Source organism: Myotis nattereri, assembly GCF_964212035.1.
Source record: "Myotis nattereri genome assembly, chromosome: 4".
Classification (NCBI taxonomy): domain Eukaryota; kingdom Metazoa; phylum Chordata; class Mammalia; order Chiroptera; family Vespertilionidae; genus Myotis; species Myotis nattereri.
In genome coordinates, this window is record NC_138079.1 from 98,784,860 (window position 1) to 98,802,463 (window position 17,604).

Here is a 17,604-nt window from a genome sequence, read left to right on the forward strand (position 1 = left end):
GCGGCCCGCGGAACCCTTGCAGAGTCCCCAGGGTCCAAGAATTAATTGAATGAAGGTAAAGTTTTTACCATGTGGGGATCTAGGCACATTTTATTTCACAAGTTGGAAGACAACAATTTGGATGAATCTCTAAACATACTGTATTGAGAAAAGGGGCCAGACGCCAAAGAGTAAATGCTGGCTGGTTCCATTTATATAAAAGGAGAATTCATCTTCCATCTTTCTCGCTTTCAGTCAGACCCGCCGGAGGTTCTTCTGAAAGTAACATCATGATGCTTTCCCAAGGAGAACCCCAGGTTCAGTTCTAACTGGTGTTGGCTGGTGATGACGGGACTGGGAAAACTCCACTGGAGAAAAGTCATCTGGTGAGTCTGAGAAGTATGTAGCCCGTTGGTGTTGAAGTCCATCCCCTCCTGTTTCACACCAGCAGAGGGCCTATTAACTATTAATTCAATGTGGTGGGTACATCGGGCCAGGAGAAGTTCAGCGGATGAGACAGCTATGACATCCGAGCCCAGGGGGCAGTTGTAATGTCTGATGTAACTTCGAGCGTTACTTAAAAGAAGGTGCCTAACTGGCATAGAGATCTGGTGAGAGAGAGAGAGAGAGAGAGAGAGAGAGAGAGAGAGAGAGAGAGAGAGAGAGAACATCCCCATCATGTGGTGTGCCTACAAAGTGGCTATCAAGTCCAGGAAAGTTAAGGCAAAATCATTGTCTTCCACGAAAGAACCACCTCTGTACTATGATATTTCTGCCAAAAGTAACTACCACTTTGCAAAGCCCTTCCTCTGGCTTGCTAGAAAGCTAACTGGAGAACCTAGCTGGGAGTTTGCCGTCATGCCTGCTCTTGCCCCACCAGAGGTTGTCTGGAACCCCACATTATGAGCATGACCCAGAGGTTGCCCAGACCACTGCTCTCTCGGACGAGGAGGAAGGGAAGCTGGAGCCCAGCGTCAGAAGCCTAGTTTCACAGTCACCTTCCTGTGATGTCAGTGTTTGCCCCTTTATCATGGAACTAAGCGGAGCCGGTGCTTGACCTTTAGGATGCTGAAGGAGATGAATGGGCTTCGGCGTGAATGTGGCCATTTAAAAATACCTTCATTTTTTGGACCTGCACATTTAGCTGTTGGAATGCAGTTGTTTCCTTATTGAGCTTCAAATAGAAAAGTGCTGCAGTCACATCACAACATTCAGTGGCAGAGCCTTGTACATTACTGTCATTCTCATTCCTTTTCGTTTAGAATCAGAATTAAGTGTATTTCAAGTATCTAAAAAAAAAAAAAAAAGTCTTTGCTGTCAGAAGTCAGGGGAATGACCTCTTTGGACAGTCAGGAAGTGAGTGGGAGGGGGTCAACGGGAAGGTGGAGGGTAGAGCGATCATGCTCTGTTTCTTGGTTTGGGTGCTCCTAACGTAGTGTGTTCCACTTGGGAAAATTCATCCAACATCAAACTTATTAGTTTTTCAGGATACGTGTTGTACTTGAATAAAACACTTAAAACATAAAGAGAAAGGGAAGAGGAAAGGACAAAGAAGAAAGTAAAAGCCATAATGATTTTAAGTATCCATAGTATTGAGGAAAAATTTCCCCCCTGACCCCAAAGTAGTCACACTGCCGAGTTAATGTGTGTCCATGTGACTTCGAAAGGGGTCCCCTTGCTGAAGAACATGGAGAACGTGTTGGTGAAGCCACCCCCACTGCCCCTACTTGGGAGCTGCCCCAGAACCTGCGGAGCACCCAGCACAGCCGCCACTCACCTTCAGACCTGCCTTACCCAGTTACGCATTCCATAAAGAAACCTCCTCCCTGGATAAGAGCCTGGGCAGGTTCGTGCCCCCTGGACAGGGCAGCACCCTGCTGATGCACTTCCTCGGTGACCCTAGCTCACCACTTAGCACATTGCTTATTTGGTTCTCACAATAGCCCTATGATTCCCCTTTTTACACCTAAGGACACTGAAGGTCACATGATTAAGGAATATGTGGCAAAGGCAGGGCTTGAAACCTGATCTGAGAGAGGAAGGAAGGGCGAGTAAATGCGTACAGATGGGAGGGGTGGGCAGTCACCGTGGCAGCCTCATTATCCCCTCATTTACCAGTGAGGCTCCTGCCTTTAGTTGCATGTGCCCTGCCCACTCCATCCACCCTCTGTGGTGGAGGGGGGCTCGGATCTGGATACCTCAGTCTCGTGGATTCCTTGATCTTGAGCAAGTCACTTTAGATCGATTGATTAGCTGTCCTGACCTGTAAATTAAGGGAGGGAACTTCACATCTCAGAGAGCCCCTCTTGCTCTGATGATCTGAGGCAGGGGCGGGGAATGTCCAGCCCTCAGGCCGTATAAGGCCCTTGAAATCATTTGGTCTGGTCCTGCCAAGGCAACCGCAGGCGGGACTTGAAGGTCAATAAATCTAGGAGCTTTTTTCATAACAATACAAATTTATATTAAGTGAATTATATTAAGCGAATGACGTTATAAATATCCAAATGGCCGTTGGCAGAAAAAAGGTTCCCCAACCCTGATATAAAAGGATGAGGACCAGGCACAACGGTTATGACAAACTGAGAGTAAATGCCTTGCTATGGAAGATGAAACCCCAATTGGAAAAGAAGTTGAGAACATTTCTCTAGGGAGAGAGGAGTAAGGTGCCTCGCCAGCCAGCCCAGCTTACCTTCCTTGTCCCATTGATATTCACAAATGAGAGTCAGTCCTTCCAAAGGTCAAGAGGATATTGTTTCCCCTTCCAGAGAGAGGAGGTGAACCCTGGCAGGATTTCCTGATGCCGAAGATGTCAACTCAGGAACTGGCATGCATGAAACACCTGATACTAGCTGTGAGACTGTGGGTCGCAGAAAGTCACTTACCACCACCACCACCACCACCACCACCACCCACCCACCCACCCCCACCCCCACCCCCGCCAGAGCCAAATGTTCAAAAAGGGAATAAGAATAGTTCCCACTTCAGGATCTCTGTAAGGATTAACAGAAGTGATGACAGCACCAAGCTTCACCTGGAACACCCATTCTCAATGGCACACTCAAGAGGGCAAAAGATGGATCTTGGGAAGCAAAGGAAATCTACTCTTTTATGTATGAAGCCTAGATACATACAGTGCATAAACAAATATATAGTATATCTGCAGTATTAAGATTTCACTGGAGTTCGCACAAAAATGTATGCATGAAGAGCCCTCAGACATTGCTGGCAGGAATGTATGATGGTGCAGCCACTGGGGAAAATAATTGGACAGTTCCTCACTAATTAAACGTAAAACATACCACATGACCCAGCAATTGCATCCTAGGTATATACCCAAGAGAACTGAAGACAGGTTTCAAACAAAAATGTGTAAATGAGTGTTTATATCAGCATTATTTACAATAGCAGGAAGGTGGCAACAACTCAAATGTCCATCAACAATGAGTGGATGAAGTGTGACTCATCCACACAATGGAATATTATTCCGCCATAAAAAGGAATGAAGTATTGATTCATGCTGCGGCATAGATGAACCTTGAAAACATTATGTTGACAATATCTCAAGCTCTTTCTTTCCAACAGATTTGGAAAGATTTGTCCTGCTGGTGTCGCTCAGTGGTTGAGTGACGATATGAACCAGGCGATCACCGAGCTCTTTCTTTCCAGCATAATGGCTCCCGCAAAACAGGGTGGTGAGAAGAAGAGGCCACTCGCCCATCAATGAGGTGGTGACCAGAGAACACACCATCAACATTCACAAGTGCATCCATGGAGTGGGTTTCAAGAAGCGTGCCCCTCGGACACTCAAAGAGATCCGGAAATCTGCCATGAAGGAGATGGGAGCTCCAGAAGTGCACATTGACACTGGGCTCAACAAAGTGGTCTGGGCCAAAGGAATAAGGAATGCCCCATACCATATCCCATGCGGTTGTCCACAGCGCGTAATGAGGATGCAGATAGACCAAGCAAGTTCTACGCATTGGTTACCTACATACCTGTCACCACTTCCATAAATCTGCAAACAGTTAATGTGGGTGAAAACTAACTGCTGATTGTCAAATAAGGTTATAAAACTGCCCCCAAAAAGAGAACGTTATGCTACATGAAGGAAGTCAGATACAAAAGGTCACATGTTGTATGATTGTTTTATGAAATGTCCAGAATAGGCAAATTTATAGAAACGGAAAGTAGATTAGTGGCTGCCAGGGGATGGAGGGCTGAGGGGGTGGAGGGAGTGGGAAGTGGCTGCTAATGGGTATGGGGTTTCCTTTTGGGTGATGAAAATATTCAAGAATAAGACAGTGGTGGTAGTTGCACAGCTTTGTGAATAGACTTGAAAAGACACTGCCTGGATTTTATAGTATATGAATTATATTTCAATAAGTCTGTTATTTTCTTTCTTTATATCAGAGAGGAAGATGGCGAGAGAGATATTGAAACATCAGTGATGAGAATCATCAATCAGCTACCCACTGTACACCCCCCTTACTGGGGATCGGGCCCACATCCTGGGCATGCGCACTGACGGGGAATCAAATGGTGATCGCCTGGTTCATATCGTCACTCAACCACTGAGCCACACCAGCAGGGCAAATCTGTTATTTATAATAATAAAAGCATAATATGCAAATCGACCGAACAGCCGAATGACCGTCCAGCAGACGACCTTCTGGACAAAGCCGGGGCTGCAAGGGCTGATACAGCTGGGGCTGCGAAGGCCTACACTTGCATGAATTTCGTGCATCAGGCCTCTATTTCTTAAATGTTCAGGGAAAATGTCTAAAAAGGCCAGGAGTCAGAGATGTGGGGAAAGGCAAGAATGAAATTAAAAGGTTGAGAAACCCTGACCTGTGGGCAGGTTCTAGCCCACAGGAGCATCTGATGCACTTTTGTGTGGTGGCATTTTTATTATTTTTACAGATCTGTAATCTCTTAACTTAAGCCCTGGGTCCAGGTATACTTCTGAAATCAGAATATTTTGAGTCTTGGAAAGATAATATGGCGTGCATACACGTGACAGTCGGGCAAGGTTTGGGGATAGCACCACATTGAAATTTCCTCAGGGAAATAGATGTTCTTTCACACTGAGTGAGCTACCTGAGGTCTCTACGTCCTCACCTCCTCACCTTCCAGGGCAGAAGCACATGGGGCTATCGGGCTCTGGAAATGTGGCTAGCCAAGTTGAAGTGTGCCCTGAGTATAAACACTCGTCCAGATTTCAAAGACTTCATACAAGAAAAATAATATTTTAAAAAGAATGTAGCCGTGGCTGGTTTTCTCAGTAGTTAGAGCAGCCGTGGGCAAACTACGGCCCGCGGGCCGGATCCGGCCCGTTTGAAATGAATAAAACTAAAAAAAAAAAAAAAAGACCGTACCCTTTTATGTAATGATGTTTACTTTGAATTTATATTAGTTCACACAAACACTCCATCCATGCTTTTGTTCCGGCCCTCCGGTCCAGTTTAAGAACCCATGTGGCCCTCGAGTCAAAAAGTTTGCCCACCCCTGAGTTAGAGCATCATCCCAGAATCCCATGGGTTGCAGGTTTGATTACCAGTCAAGGGCATGTACCTGGGTTGTGGGTTTGCTCCCCACCCTCTGTTGGGGCACATGTGGGAGGCAACCAGTCGATGTGTCTCTCTCACATCAATGTTTTTCTCTCTCTTCCCCTCCTCCCTCCTTCCTACTTTCTCTAAAAATCAATGAAAAAAATATCCTTGGGTGAGGATTTAAAAAAATTCCTGACCTGCAGGTCATCATCATCCACACAATTCTTTTTTTAAAAAAAGAATGTAAAATTTAATCATGTGTATATTGGTTAAGTTGAAAAGGTAATATTTTGGAACTACAGGACTAAATAAAATAGGTTGTTAAAATTCATTTCACCTGCTTCTCAGTGTTTTTTTCATGTGGCTACTAGAAAATTTGTAAGTGACCATGTGGCTTGTCTTTGTGGCTCGTATTCTGTTTCTACCAGACAGGTGCCCGCCCTTCCAAGGAATCTTCGGTCAGTTTGGGGCAGGTGTACGCTCAAATGAGTTTATTCTAAATGTATTTTTAAAAACAACAGCTTTGCATTTCAGTGTTTGGGGATTTCTGCATTGTAATTGCAGTTGCTAGATCAAACATGCGGCTTGTGGGCCTGGAGGCTCCAGTGAGAATGAAAGGGTGGGTGCTCCTCTCCCCAGCTTTTGGCCAGCTGGCTCCACACCCAGTCCTGGCCTCACTGATGTCCCTCCAGAGCCCTTGCCCAGGCCACCCCAGCTGCTGGGTCAGCCCTGCCCAGCCACTTGTCTGCAGCTCTGCAGGGGGAGGAGGCAGGAGGAGGGCGTGGGGCGGGCTGGCCTGGGCTGAAGCTCTCCACAAGCCTCAAGCAGAAGCCAGCCATGTCCAGCCTGGGGCTCCTGCTCCTGCTCCTGCTTCTGGCACGGCCGGTGTCACCCTCCTCATTGCCACCGCTGGACACCCCAGAGGGCAAGGCCACCATCGCCGGCCTCGTCCTCTCGGCGCTGGAGAGAGCCACCTCCTTCTTGGAGAAGAGGTTGCCCGAAATCAACCTGGACGGCGTGGTGGGGTTCCGGGTGCTGGAAGGTGGGTGTGCTCTCATTCCCCTGGACTGGCCGCCAGGAAAACCAGTTCTTAGCCTGTCACCCGCCTGCTCTGTGCCCCTGGGACCTGGCCACCTTCTGGCTTGATGATTAGGAAAGGGGGGGGGGGATTTGCTTCTTTGGGGTGTCTCGGGGCCCTGCTGTTATCAGATATTTTAGAAGCAGGGAGGATTCAAAGGCCACACGAGAAAAGATTAGGAAAGTATTGTTTTCCCGGGAGGAAATGATCCACTTGACAGTCCCTGCGGATATGCCATGAACAAGGTGGGCAGAGGGAGTGTACCTTCTGAAGGGGTATTTATGGGCGGGTGGCCATGGACAAAGCACCCCTGGCCCCAGCACTCCCTACTTCCAATCAAAGCCAACAGGAGGCTCTGAGAAAAGAGCCAAGTGTTTGTTCAGCTTTGAGAAATATAAGATCCCCGAGGAAGGAATTGGAGACAGGCCAAGGCAAACAGGTAGACACCCTCAACACACAATGAGTGGCAGCAAACCCTTCCCCACAGGCCGCCCTAAGAGACAAAGAGCCAACGGGGTGTCAGCCTGGGGCTCTGGCTGGCCCCTGTGCCAAGTCAGCCCTCTGTGCACCAGTAAGTAGCCAGTGCAGCTTTCGGCCCACCAGGCCCCAGCGGGAGGAGGGGCTCTGGGACAAAGGCATCTCTCTTTCTGGCCACCACCCTTCTCTCCCACTCCTGAGGGGCCACTGCTAGCCAGCCCATAGAGCACCTCTGTGAGAATGAGAAAAAGGCAACCCCTTCCTCAAGTCACTTGACTGCCATCTGCTGGAAAATTGTCTTAATACATATACACGAACCCATGATGGGGACCTGTGTTGTCCTCACGCGGTGTACGACTTGCTCAACTGCACATGGTGGTTCTACGCCCTGCAAGCTGAATCCTCCCTCACCTTTCTCTCCTGTATAGCCACCCTGTCTCAATTAGCAGGAATAGCTAAACTTGATTAAGCCCTCACTTTGCACTATGGACAATGCTAAGTCCTCTCATGCATTAGGTCAGTTAATCCTTATAACCCGCTCCTTCAAGAAGGAAGGACTATCATTATCCCCATTTTACAGATGAAGAAAGTGAAGTGGAGAGAAATTAAATGACTCTCTGGTCACCCAACAAAAAAGCATCTGAGTCAGGATTTGAATCCAGGCCCACGTCCAGATCTCTCAGCCACCCACCACCTCCTGTCACTCTGGCTCCACCCCGTGGCCCAGCTCAGCCCCACAGAGGCCTACTTCCCAATCAGCTCAGCAAAGTCTTTCCCCTCCGTAGCTGGAGGAGGCAGAGGCTCAGTAAGCACTAGCTCGCAGGGTCTTTTTCCTTCCCACACGGGTTGTCAGGCGGTGGAATGAGCGCTCTCTGTTCCCTCCCAGTGCAGCTGAAAGGTGTTCAGGAGGAGTGGGCCCGGGACCCCCGGCTGCGGCAGCAGAGCCTGCGAGTGGGGAAGCTGGCGCAGGAGCTGGAGCTTCTCCTCCACAGATCCATCTCCTACCTCAGGCTCAGTGACCCCCAGTACCTAAGAGGTAATGGCACGGGGTGGAGTCCATTTCTTCAGGAGCACAGCCTCTGGGGACATTACTGAGATACCCTGGTGCGGCGCCTCCGGTACAAAGGGAGGGTTGAGGACTGCTGCGTCCTGTCGTCCTGTTGTCCTGTCGGCCAAGCGCACCACAGGCTGGCCCTGGGGACTGTCTGTTCATCCTTGACTTCAGATTGAGACGACCTCTCCCACCCACATAGAGGGGGCGGAAAGTAGGGAACATGTCGTCTCTCATTTGTTCAGCTTGTGCCCAGGTTGGGGACCTTCATCCTAGACCAGAGGGGACGGGAGGTGGGAATCTAAATGCTAATTCAGCCCTTTGCACAGAAAATATTAGCATCTCGCTAGCATCTGTCTGGTGCCCTATAAAGCTAGGAGTTCCTTCTCCTGGTCAGCCTTGAGTTGCCCTACGAAGGGCCGCATCCCATGAGCCTGGCCTGGACTGCTCCAAGGGCTATAAAACCAGCCCATCATGCTCCTCTGACCCTGTCTCCCAGGCCCACAGCTCTTGCCAGGCCCTCCTGCCCGTGACCCCAGCCCAGCCCTGCCCAGCCCTGGCCTCCCTCTGCAGTGGAGATCCTCCATCCTCTCCCAGGCTGGACCCCTGAGACCCTGCCAGCTCATGTCACCCTAGAGAAGCCCCTTGGCTGGGTATTTCTGATGTAAGAGCTTCACTTTCTCTCTGAACTGAAGGAACCAACTAACCCTTTTTATCTGTCTCAAGCTTCCACAGATGCCGTGGATTTAGCCAAAGCCAGTCCCAACATTGTTCTAGTTATTTTTATGGTGTTTGTTTTTGTTGTTGCTTGTTTCTTAGAAAAAGAGCCTCCTGAGTGTTTCAAACGCAATGCCCAACCAGCGGGCAAGGCTTAGAGCCTGAGCAGACACCATGTGGTCGGGGCTGCCCAGGGAGGATCACCCAGGTCCTGGGCTCTGAGCCACAGGAGCCAGGGGGCGGTTAAGCACCGAATGGCCCACTGCGCCTGGGGCCCTCCCTCCACCCCCTTCTTTCCGCCAGAGTTCCAGCCAACCGTCCAGCCTGGATTTTGGAAGCTCCCACACGTCTGGACACACACCAACACCTCCATGGTGTACCCCACGATCGAGATCCAGGACTCCTTCTCAGAGGAACGCAGTGACATGTGCCTGGTGCAGCTGCTGGGAACCGGGTGGGCCCCCTATGCTTGCCCCCGTCCCGAAAACCCAAAAGTGCTCTCTCCCCCAGTCCTCCTGTCCCACTAGCTCTCCGAGTCCCCGGGGGTTTATAGCAAACCAGGAGCAGCTCCCCCAGAGCCACCCTGACACCGCCCTCTCCCACCCCCAGCACATGTGAGTTGGCCACACTCTACCCACGCTGCCAGCCTGGTCCAGCCACCGCCCCCGCTGCAGGCCCACCCTCACCTGCTGACTGGTCTCCCCACACCAGAGGGATCTTGTCACAAACCACACTTGAAGCTTCCTGTTGTTCTCAGGACAAAGCCCTACCTCCTACCACCCTTCCAGGCCCCCAGGCCCTTCTGGTCCACCTGAGAGGCTCCCTCCCATTAGAAGCCTGTCCCTTTGCCAAGAAGATGCCCCTACGGGGCCTCCTCCCACCCCATCCTCCCCACCCCTGTGCCTAAGTAACTGCTCACAGTTGAGGACCAGCTCCAGAACCTTCCCTGACCCCACTGCGCGTACTGGCCTCTCATGATGGGCTGCCTCTCCTAACACCACAGGAGCCACAGACACAATATACATTTGTTTCAAGGTTCTGTGTCCCCACCAGGCTGTAGGTCTGGAGAGCGAGACCCGAGCCTCATTGAGTCCCCCATTTTGTCCTGCTGAGCCTTGGCCTTAGAGCATATCCCCAGGGCAGCCCTAGACGCAGGGAACGTTGGGCAGAGGGCAGCAGGTGCTCAGGCCCCCAGCATCCTTCCAAGAGGTGTGTGGGCCAGGACACAGCTGGGCTCACCGAGGGTCTGTCCTGTCCCCTCTCAGCCAGCGAGGGACCCACCCCTTTTGTCCCGTCTCTTTTATGGGGCAGGCCTGGAGGGGGACTGGGCATGCTGGGCCCAGACCCCAAGCTGTCTGGGTTAAGAGTTCCCATGGAGTAATGGGAAGTTGCAGTCCCAGTGGCTCCTCCAACCCAACACTGTTCCAGGTCACCTCCTTGTGCTGGGGGCACTGATTTAGCCAATCAAAACACAGACACCTGTGTCTTATCCAGCAGCTCCTTGTGCACAGCTGGGTGCCTGGAACCTACAGAGCTCTAGTACCTAGTGGGGCAATCAGGACCAGGGGAGGCTCCAGGCCTTCGACTTCCTTTAGGACACCCTCACCAGCCTGGAACCACCTCTCCCCCAGGACAGACAGCAGCCGGCCCTGCAGGCTCTCAGACTTCTGCAGGACCCTCATGACCACGCCTGGCTGCTCAGGCTACTGCCTGTCCCACCAGCTGCTCTTCTTCCTCTCGGCCAGAATGGTGAGTGCTGAGTAGGCCTGGCCACACCCCAAGGGGGTGGAGGCTGATGAAAAGGGGCTCTTGGCTATGTGATCTTGTATGCTACACACTGGGAAAGGAAGGAGGTTTTTGGACTTGTGTTTCGGACAACTGGAAGGAGAAGGGAGAGTAGCCTGCCATCCACCAGCTAGACAATCTAACCAACCTGGCTGGGGGCGGGGCAGAGGGGCTGTGGATTTGGGATTCTGTTGGACAGAGAGCTTTGCATGCTGAACTGGATCGTAGGGCATCAGGAAAATAAAAACAGCCGAAGAGAAGCAGCAGAAAGAACTCAGCAAATGCCAGCAAATGGAAAAGGACTTAGACTGGAGTTGATAGTTGCTTCCAGGAGCTCAAATCAAGACCAAACCAGCCCCACCCCATCTCTCCAGCACCCAAGCTCCTCCAAGCCCAAGAGCTCAAACTCTGCTAAATAATAACAGTGGTCATTTTAAAGCATCTATATTTCTTTATATAGAAAGGTAGGGCTCATTATCTCCATTTTTAAAATGTTATTAACTGTCCAGAGATTTCATCTGAAAGGGGACTTGCTGATTTTGTTTAACAGATTCTTTTATTATTATTTATTTGCAAACCATTATGGACCAGTATTTTTGTAAATACAATAAAAAAACAAATTATGAGGAACATTATTTTTTTAATATATTTTATTCATTTTTTTACAGAGAGGAAGGGAGAGGGATAGAGAGTCAGAAACATCGATGAGAGAGAAACATCGATCAGCTGCCTCCTGCACCCTCCCTACTGGGGATGTGCCCGCAACCAAGGTACATGCCCTTGGCCAGAATCGAACCTGGGACCCTTCAGTCTGCAGGCCAACGCTCTATCCGCTGAGCCAAACCGAACAGGGCAATGAGGAACATTATTTTGACTTAGATTCGACAGGTAGAAAGTTGCCCTGACATTGCCATAAAGTTTCTAAAGCCTAGTCTCATTTCCTGTCCCCCTCAGTAACCGAGGCCCACCCTCTGAGTAGCCCTGAAGCCGCCAGCCCAGTCTGGAATCAGAATGTCCTAACGGCAGCTCATGGCTATAGGGTGCCTGCCCCCTTGTGCTGGGCATCCTGTCCCACATTTTCTAGTATCTATCTGCTCGCCAGTGTGAGCGTCAGCCCCTGCAGCTCCCAGCAGCATTGCCCGTTCCCTGTGAAGACCCTTGATGCTCCGAAAGGTTAACTTGGTGGACCTAGGTCACACAGCTTCTAAGTGGCAGAGGACTCAAACCCAGATCTCTCTGAGCCCAGTGACTGAGCTCCATCAGACTAAGATGGTGGGGGAGAAATTCTGGGAAAAGGGGGAAGACCTGACCCAAAGGTAGCTACTTCAGGGCCATCTCAGAACTGCAAGTCTTTTCCCCAAACAGATGGCACCCCTGTCACCTGTACCACCAACCCCCTTTGATCCCACAGAAGGGATGCACGAAGGGGCTGTTCCGCCAGAGCCAGCACTACATGGACCTGTTCTGCGCCAACATGATGGACCTGAACCGGAGGGCCGAAGCCGTTGGATACGCCTACCCCATCCGGGATATCTTCATGGAAAACAGTGGGCATTCCTCTCCGGGGACAGCGCAACAGGGTGTCCCTGATAACGGGCATATGCGCACAGAGTAGGGCTGCCAGGGTGAGCAAATGGAAGTACAGGATGCCCGGTAAATTTGAACTTCACAAAAACAATAAATAACTTTTAGTATAAATGTATCCCAAACATGGCATGAGCTATACTTATACTTAAAATTTTTAATTTGTTGTTTATTGGAAACTCAGATTTCACTGGGCCTCCTGTGTTTTATCTGCCACTGTTTTGACTGCTTCCTGCCCCCAAAGGCTGACCCAGTGACAGAGCTCTGGATGGACGGACTGCCACCCAACAGTTAGTCAGAGCCTTAGAGATGAGGCCGAAAGGGGGTCCTGGGTGGCCACTTCTTAGCTTTAGTGTCCAGATCCCTCTCCTGATCCTGACTCGAGACTCGCTTTGAACAAGGACCTAAGTGGGAGGCAGGACCCAGGCCGGGAGCCCCTGTTCCTAATGCAGAGCCTCAGGGCTTCCTCCTGTCAGCCACTGCGTTGAGCGTCCACCTCCTGGCACTGCCCGGCCCTGGTGGGAGGAGGCAGCTGGCACTGCAGTGGCCTGGGGAGTGGGAGGAGGTGGACCTGTGGGAACAGGGTTGCAGAAGGTCCCCTGTGTTTGCTTCTAGTCATGCTCTGTGGAATCGGTGGCTTCTCCGACTTCTACAAGCTCCAGTGGCTGGAGGCCATTCTCAGCTGGCAGAAGCCGCAGGAAGGATGCTTTGGGAGGCCTGGTGAGCTGCCCCCTGGTCCTGACTGGGAGCATGTTCTGTGCCAGATGGGGAAAGACACACAGTGGTGTTAGGGATGCAAAGAGAGATCTGCAACAACCATATGCGTGCGTGCACAAGCGCGCACGTGTACACACACACACACACACACACACACACACACACGAGGGGACATGGGCTCGGAACTTTGGAAGCCAAAACCTTGCAGGACAGGAGGCAGTCCTGTTGAAAGATGTTAGCCCCCTGCACCTGCATTAACAAAGGCATTCCTTCAACGAGTATTCCCTGAGTACCTACTGTGTGCCAGACACTGTGCTAGGCTCCAGATAAACTAGGGCACTGGGAAAAAAGGCAGATCCTACCTAAACAAACCAATAGGGAAATAATTGTGAGTTCTGAAAGGGCTATGAAGGAGACACAGGCTGAGAAGGGAAAGAACATCATGGAAGGTTCTTTAGGCGGAGTGGTCGGGAGGGGGTGGGGATGTCTGGGAGGGGTGACATAGAAGCAAAGGGTGGAGGATGTAGTCCCTTTCCAGCCATGTGATACTGGTCCTCATTGGAGTAAGTTGCTTTCCCTCTCTGAGCCTCAGTTTCCCCATCTGTAAATAAATGGGCATAATTCCTTTCTAAACTGTGAGAAGCAGGTATAACACATGTGAAACCACCTGACCTGTCTGGGTACAGAGGAGGATCCCAATCTACGCTGGTGTCCTAAATGAAACTATTATGATGCTCCAAGAGGCACAGCTTTTGAAATAAGAGAGTCTGGTTTTGAAACAGAGGAGATCAGGAAATGAAGATTCTCAGGCCCCCAGACCTATAGATTCAGCAGGTGGAGGTGGAGCTGTAGAACCTGCATTTTAAAAATAATTTCTTTCAATTTATTTTTCAATTGCAGTTGACATACAATATCATATTAGTTTCAGGAACCTGCATTTTTTAAAATATTTTTTTATTGATTTCAGAGAGGAAGGGAGAGGGAGAGAGAAATTGAAACATCAATGACGAGAATTATTGATGGGCTGCCTCCTGCACGCCCCCAACAATGGGGATCAAGCCCACAACCCTGGCATGTGCCCTGACAGGGAATCGAACCGTGACCTCCAGGTTCATAGATGGATGCTTAACCACTGAATCTGCATTTTTAATGCGCTCCTCTGGCCATTCAGATGTGGGGGACCACAATTTGAGAAATACCAGATGACAAATTTAGACCCTGCGAAATGGTCTGCAGACAGGTGCTCCAGGGGACTTCTGGAAGAGCCTCCAGAGCCAAGAGAGGAGCTGAGTGGCTTGAGGTGTTGTAATTGGAGGCTGTTCAGCACGTAATGTTTTAAAATCCATCTTGAGACGTTCATCTTTCACTCTTCTCCCAGATACTGAAGATGAGGAATTATCTAACGTCATTCAACACCAACAGCATTCTTCGAGAAGAGTAAAGAGGCGAGAAAAACTATTTGCAGGTAATAAAAATACCCAAAGGACCTTCTTGGCATGAAACGGAGATGTCCAGAAAGGAGGTGCACACAGATGGCCCTCGGTGGAAGGCAGGCCCTGCATCCCTGAAGGGGCTGATCAAAGCGCACTTGTGGTTGGGCGGAGAGGGGTGAGGCTAGGGGTCCCTGACGCCCTCCCCTTGGAAAATGGTGAGTCCAGAGATATTGTCTCAGTGAAAGGAGCACAAAAGAGAAGTTTCCGGGTAATACTGGAAAACCACCGAGTTAACCCCTCTCCATCAAAGTCTAATCAGGAGAACAGAATCCACATGTGAACCCCCCCAAGAGGGAATTAAATGTAGGCAACTTGCCTGCTGTTGGTGGGCAAGGCAGCCTGGGAAGTGTAGTTTGAAGAGGTCAGCACACTGGGATTTGGAGCAATGAGGGGTAGGGAGGGAATCTGGGAGCCAGCACCCAAGTAACCAGCACAATCCCAAGGGCCACATGTCCTGGATCCCCAGCTTACACCAGTTTTTCTGGTTCATTATGAATAGTGCCCTTTTCCTCCCCAAAGCATCCTGGTTGAAAAGGTAAGTTATGTGGTTCGCTCACCCATTCAGGGAGACTGAGAATAGGCTATAACTATACTGGAAAGGAAAGAAAGGCAAAATGTAACATGGAATAAAGGGGGGGCGGAGAGAGGTAGAGAGGGAGGGAGAAAGAATAAAGAGAGGAGGACTTGATTTCAATCTTTTTATTTTTTAAAAATATATTGTTATTGATTTCAGAAACGAAGAGAGAGAGAAGGAGAGACAGAAACATCAATGATGCGAGGGGATCATTGATCGGCTGCCTCCTGCACACCCCACACGGGATCGAACCTGCAACCCAGCCATGTGCCTTGACCAGGAATTGAACCATGACCTTCTGGTTCATAGGTTGACGCTCAACCACTGAGCCACGCTGGCCGGGCTCAATCTTTTTATTAATAAAAAGTAATTGCAAGGCAAAAACAGGAAGAGAAGTGGAGTAGCCAGCTCAGAGTAGATGTCCAGCGTACGCTGGGGGATGATTTCAGTAACTAAGCATCTCACCATCAACCCCACCACGGTCTCACACCTCCTGCAGGTAGACAAGAGAGGGGATTGGCGGCACACATTCAATGGGCCCATTTTACAGCTGCCCCCAGGGGTTGGGCAGGGCAAGGGACTCTCAGGAGACTGACTCCTCCAGGCCCCTGCCCTGGTTAGGCCTTCCTGACATGGAGGGGCAGGGGCTGCCTGTGGGGGCGGTAGGGGGCCTGCTGTGCACACCCTGGGAGCTGGCTGGCTCCTAGAGACTGAGAGCTGGGGAGAGAGCTGGAGAAATTCAGAAGCCCCGGCCCTAACTTGTGCCCCTGATGGTTGACCAGCAGCCTAGAAAACTGCCCAGGAGGGAGCAATGTGCTCCTTCCTTCATTTATGACGCACACCCATGGAGGTCAGGAGCACAGGACCTGAAGGCAGGCTGTCTGGGTTTGAATCCGCTTCTGCCTTTATTCACTGTGGGTATCACTCTACCTCTCTGAGCCTCAGTTTCCTCCGTAAAATGGGGACCAAACAGTGTATCCTTCCTAGGGCTGTTGGGGTTAATATCAGATCATTGTGCACAGCACTCCCCACGGAATTTGGTGTACGGTAGGCCATGGATAAGTGTGGACTGCCAGGGTGAGTCATTGGGCTCCTGGAAACCTGCATTCTCCCTCCCTCCAAGAGGCCTGGCTGGGGGTCTTCTCTTCTCCAAGTTTGTGAGAGGAAAGTCTTCGCTCCTCCCACCTTCCCAGAAACTGAAGGTGAGCGGCCCACTCTGAGTTCATTTGAGTTCAGAGAACTAAAGGACATCTAAGGAGTTCCTGCTTCAGGCAGGTATCACAGGGGACCCGCAGGCCCGAGGCAGCAATGGGGGAGGCTGTCCGGGTCAAGAAATGAACTGTGGAATTACCAGGGCTGGGAGCTCAGCTCTGCTACCCGGCCTCAGTTTTTCCAACTGTAAAATGGGGCAATGAGGTGCTAAATGTTTCAGAGGGCCTTAGAGCAGGGGAAACAGGAAGGAGCTGGACAAGGGTGCATGTGGCCTCAGGTCAGATCCCATGGGAGGGGCCTCAAGCAGGAATCGCACCACCAAGTCACACCCCAAGACAGGGGCCTGGCTTTTGGGTCCCTGTATTACTAAGTCATTGGGAGGTATAACCTCCCAGATGGCTGAAGACATTTCTCTGGAGAAGGAAGCCATTAGCAGCCAACACACTCACAGCAGCAGGTGGGTGGGTGCCCAACCCAGCTGTGGGTCCCAGGCTGGCTGGGGGAGTATCTGCAAAGCACTCCGGAGGGAACTGTGGCCCCACCCAGCACTCTGTCTCTCTCCCCAGATGGCTGCTCCTCCCACAACACAGCCATGGCCGTGGCAGCCCTGGGTGGCTTTCTCTACGCCCTGGCACAATACCCGCCAGCAAACGGAGAGCCGCGGCCAGTCACACTGGCACCACCAACAACCACTGACACGGCTGGCTCCAGTCCTGCCGCCCCAAGATGAAGCCCACGCCTTTAGTCCTTCCTTCCTGAAGTCCCGGGCCACACCCTGAGGAGGCAGCTGAGAGCAAAGCACCCCAGCTTTGTCCCCTCAGGGCACAGACCAGGGGAGGGGGTCGGGATGGATCCAGGTGTGGCAGCAGGTGAATAAACCCAGAGTGCAGTTGAGTGGGGAGTTGAGCCTTGTTTCTCAGCCTTTTGGACAACATCTGGGACCGAGTTCTGAATCTTCAACCCACTCAACACAAATGCTAGAGACCTGCAAACTTGAGTCTGAAAGCAATTTGATCAGGTGTCAACGGTTGCGTCTTCCCCCCTGGGAGAAATAAGGGTCTTGAAAAATAATCATGGCCTAGATCTCAAGATAGGAGCAGGAAAGGCAGCACATAAACTCTCTACCTCCTGTGCAAAAACCTCTGCGATATCAGGTCACATCCTGTCACAGTCACATCACTTTACCAAAGACTGTGTGGCACGATGGGAACCGCGTGTTCTGTGCCCTGGCTGCCTGGGTGCAAGTCCCAGTTCCCACTCATTAGCGCAGAGTCCCTGGGCAGGGTCATTCAGTGTCTCTGTGGCTCCGCGTCCTCTTTAGTTGGGATGATTAGTGCACCTGCCTCAGTTTTGGCCTCACTGCTGTGAGAGTTACGTTTGCAGAGGGC

The 17,604-nt window shown here is 50.9% G+C and overlaps 1 protein-coding gene and 2 pseudogenes across 3 annotated transcripts; all 3 read left to right on the plus strand.

Annotated features, from left to right (window-relative positions):
* Positions 1–49: 49 nt before the first annotated feature.
* LOC308518553 (GTP-binding nuclear protein Ran-like) lies at positions 50–1,036 on the plus strand (annotated as a pseudogene). Its single transcript has 2 exons — positions 50–55; positions 359–1,036. The product of its transcript is annotated as a GTP-binding nuclear protein Ran-like (transcript).
* Positions 1,037–3,649: 2,613 nt separating this feature from the next.
* Positions 3,650–4,024, plus strand: LOC308518645 (large ribosomal subunit protein eL31-like; annotated as a pseudogene). The gene has a single exon. The product of its transcript is annotated as a large ribosomal subunit protein eL31-like (transcript).
* Positions 4,025–6,346: 2,322 nt separating this feature from the next.
* On the plus strand, positions 6,347–17,109 carry LOC308517627 (UPF0764 protein C16orf89 homolog). Its single transcript, XM_081088843.1, has 8 exons — positions 6,347–6,570; positions 7,970–8,119; positions 9,155–9,305; positions 10,483–10,600; positions 12,048–12,183; positions 12,836–12,940; positions 14,316–14,402; positions 16,783–17,109. Exons 1-8 carry the CDS (start codon positions 6,366–6,368, stop codon positions 16,944–16,946), a joined length of 1,116 nt encoding a protein of 371 aa, XP_080944969.1. The 5' UTR covers positions 6,347–6,365; the 3' UTR covers positions 16,947–17,109.
* The last annotated feature ends 495 nt before the right edge of the window (positions 17,110–17,604 follow it).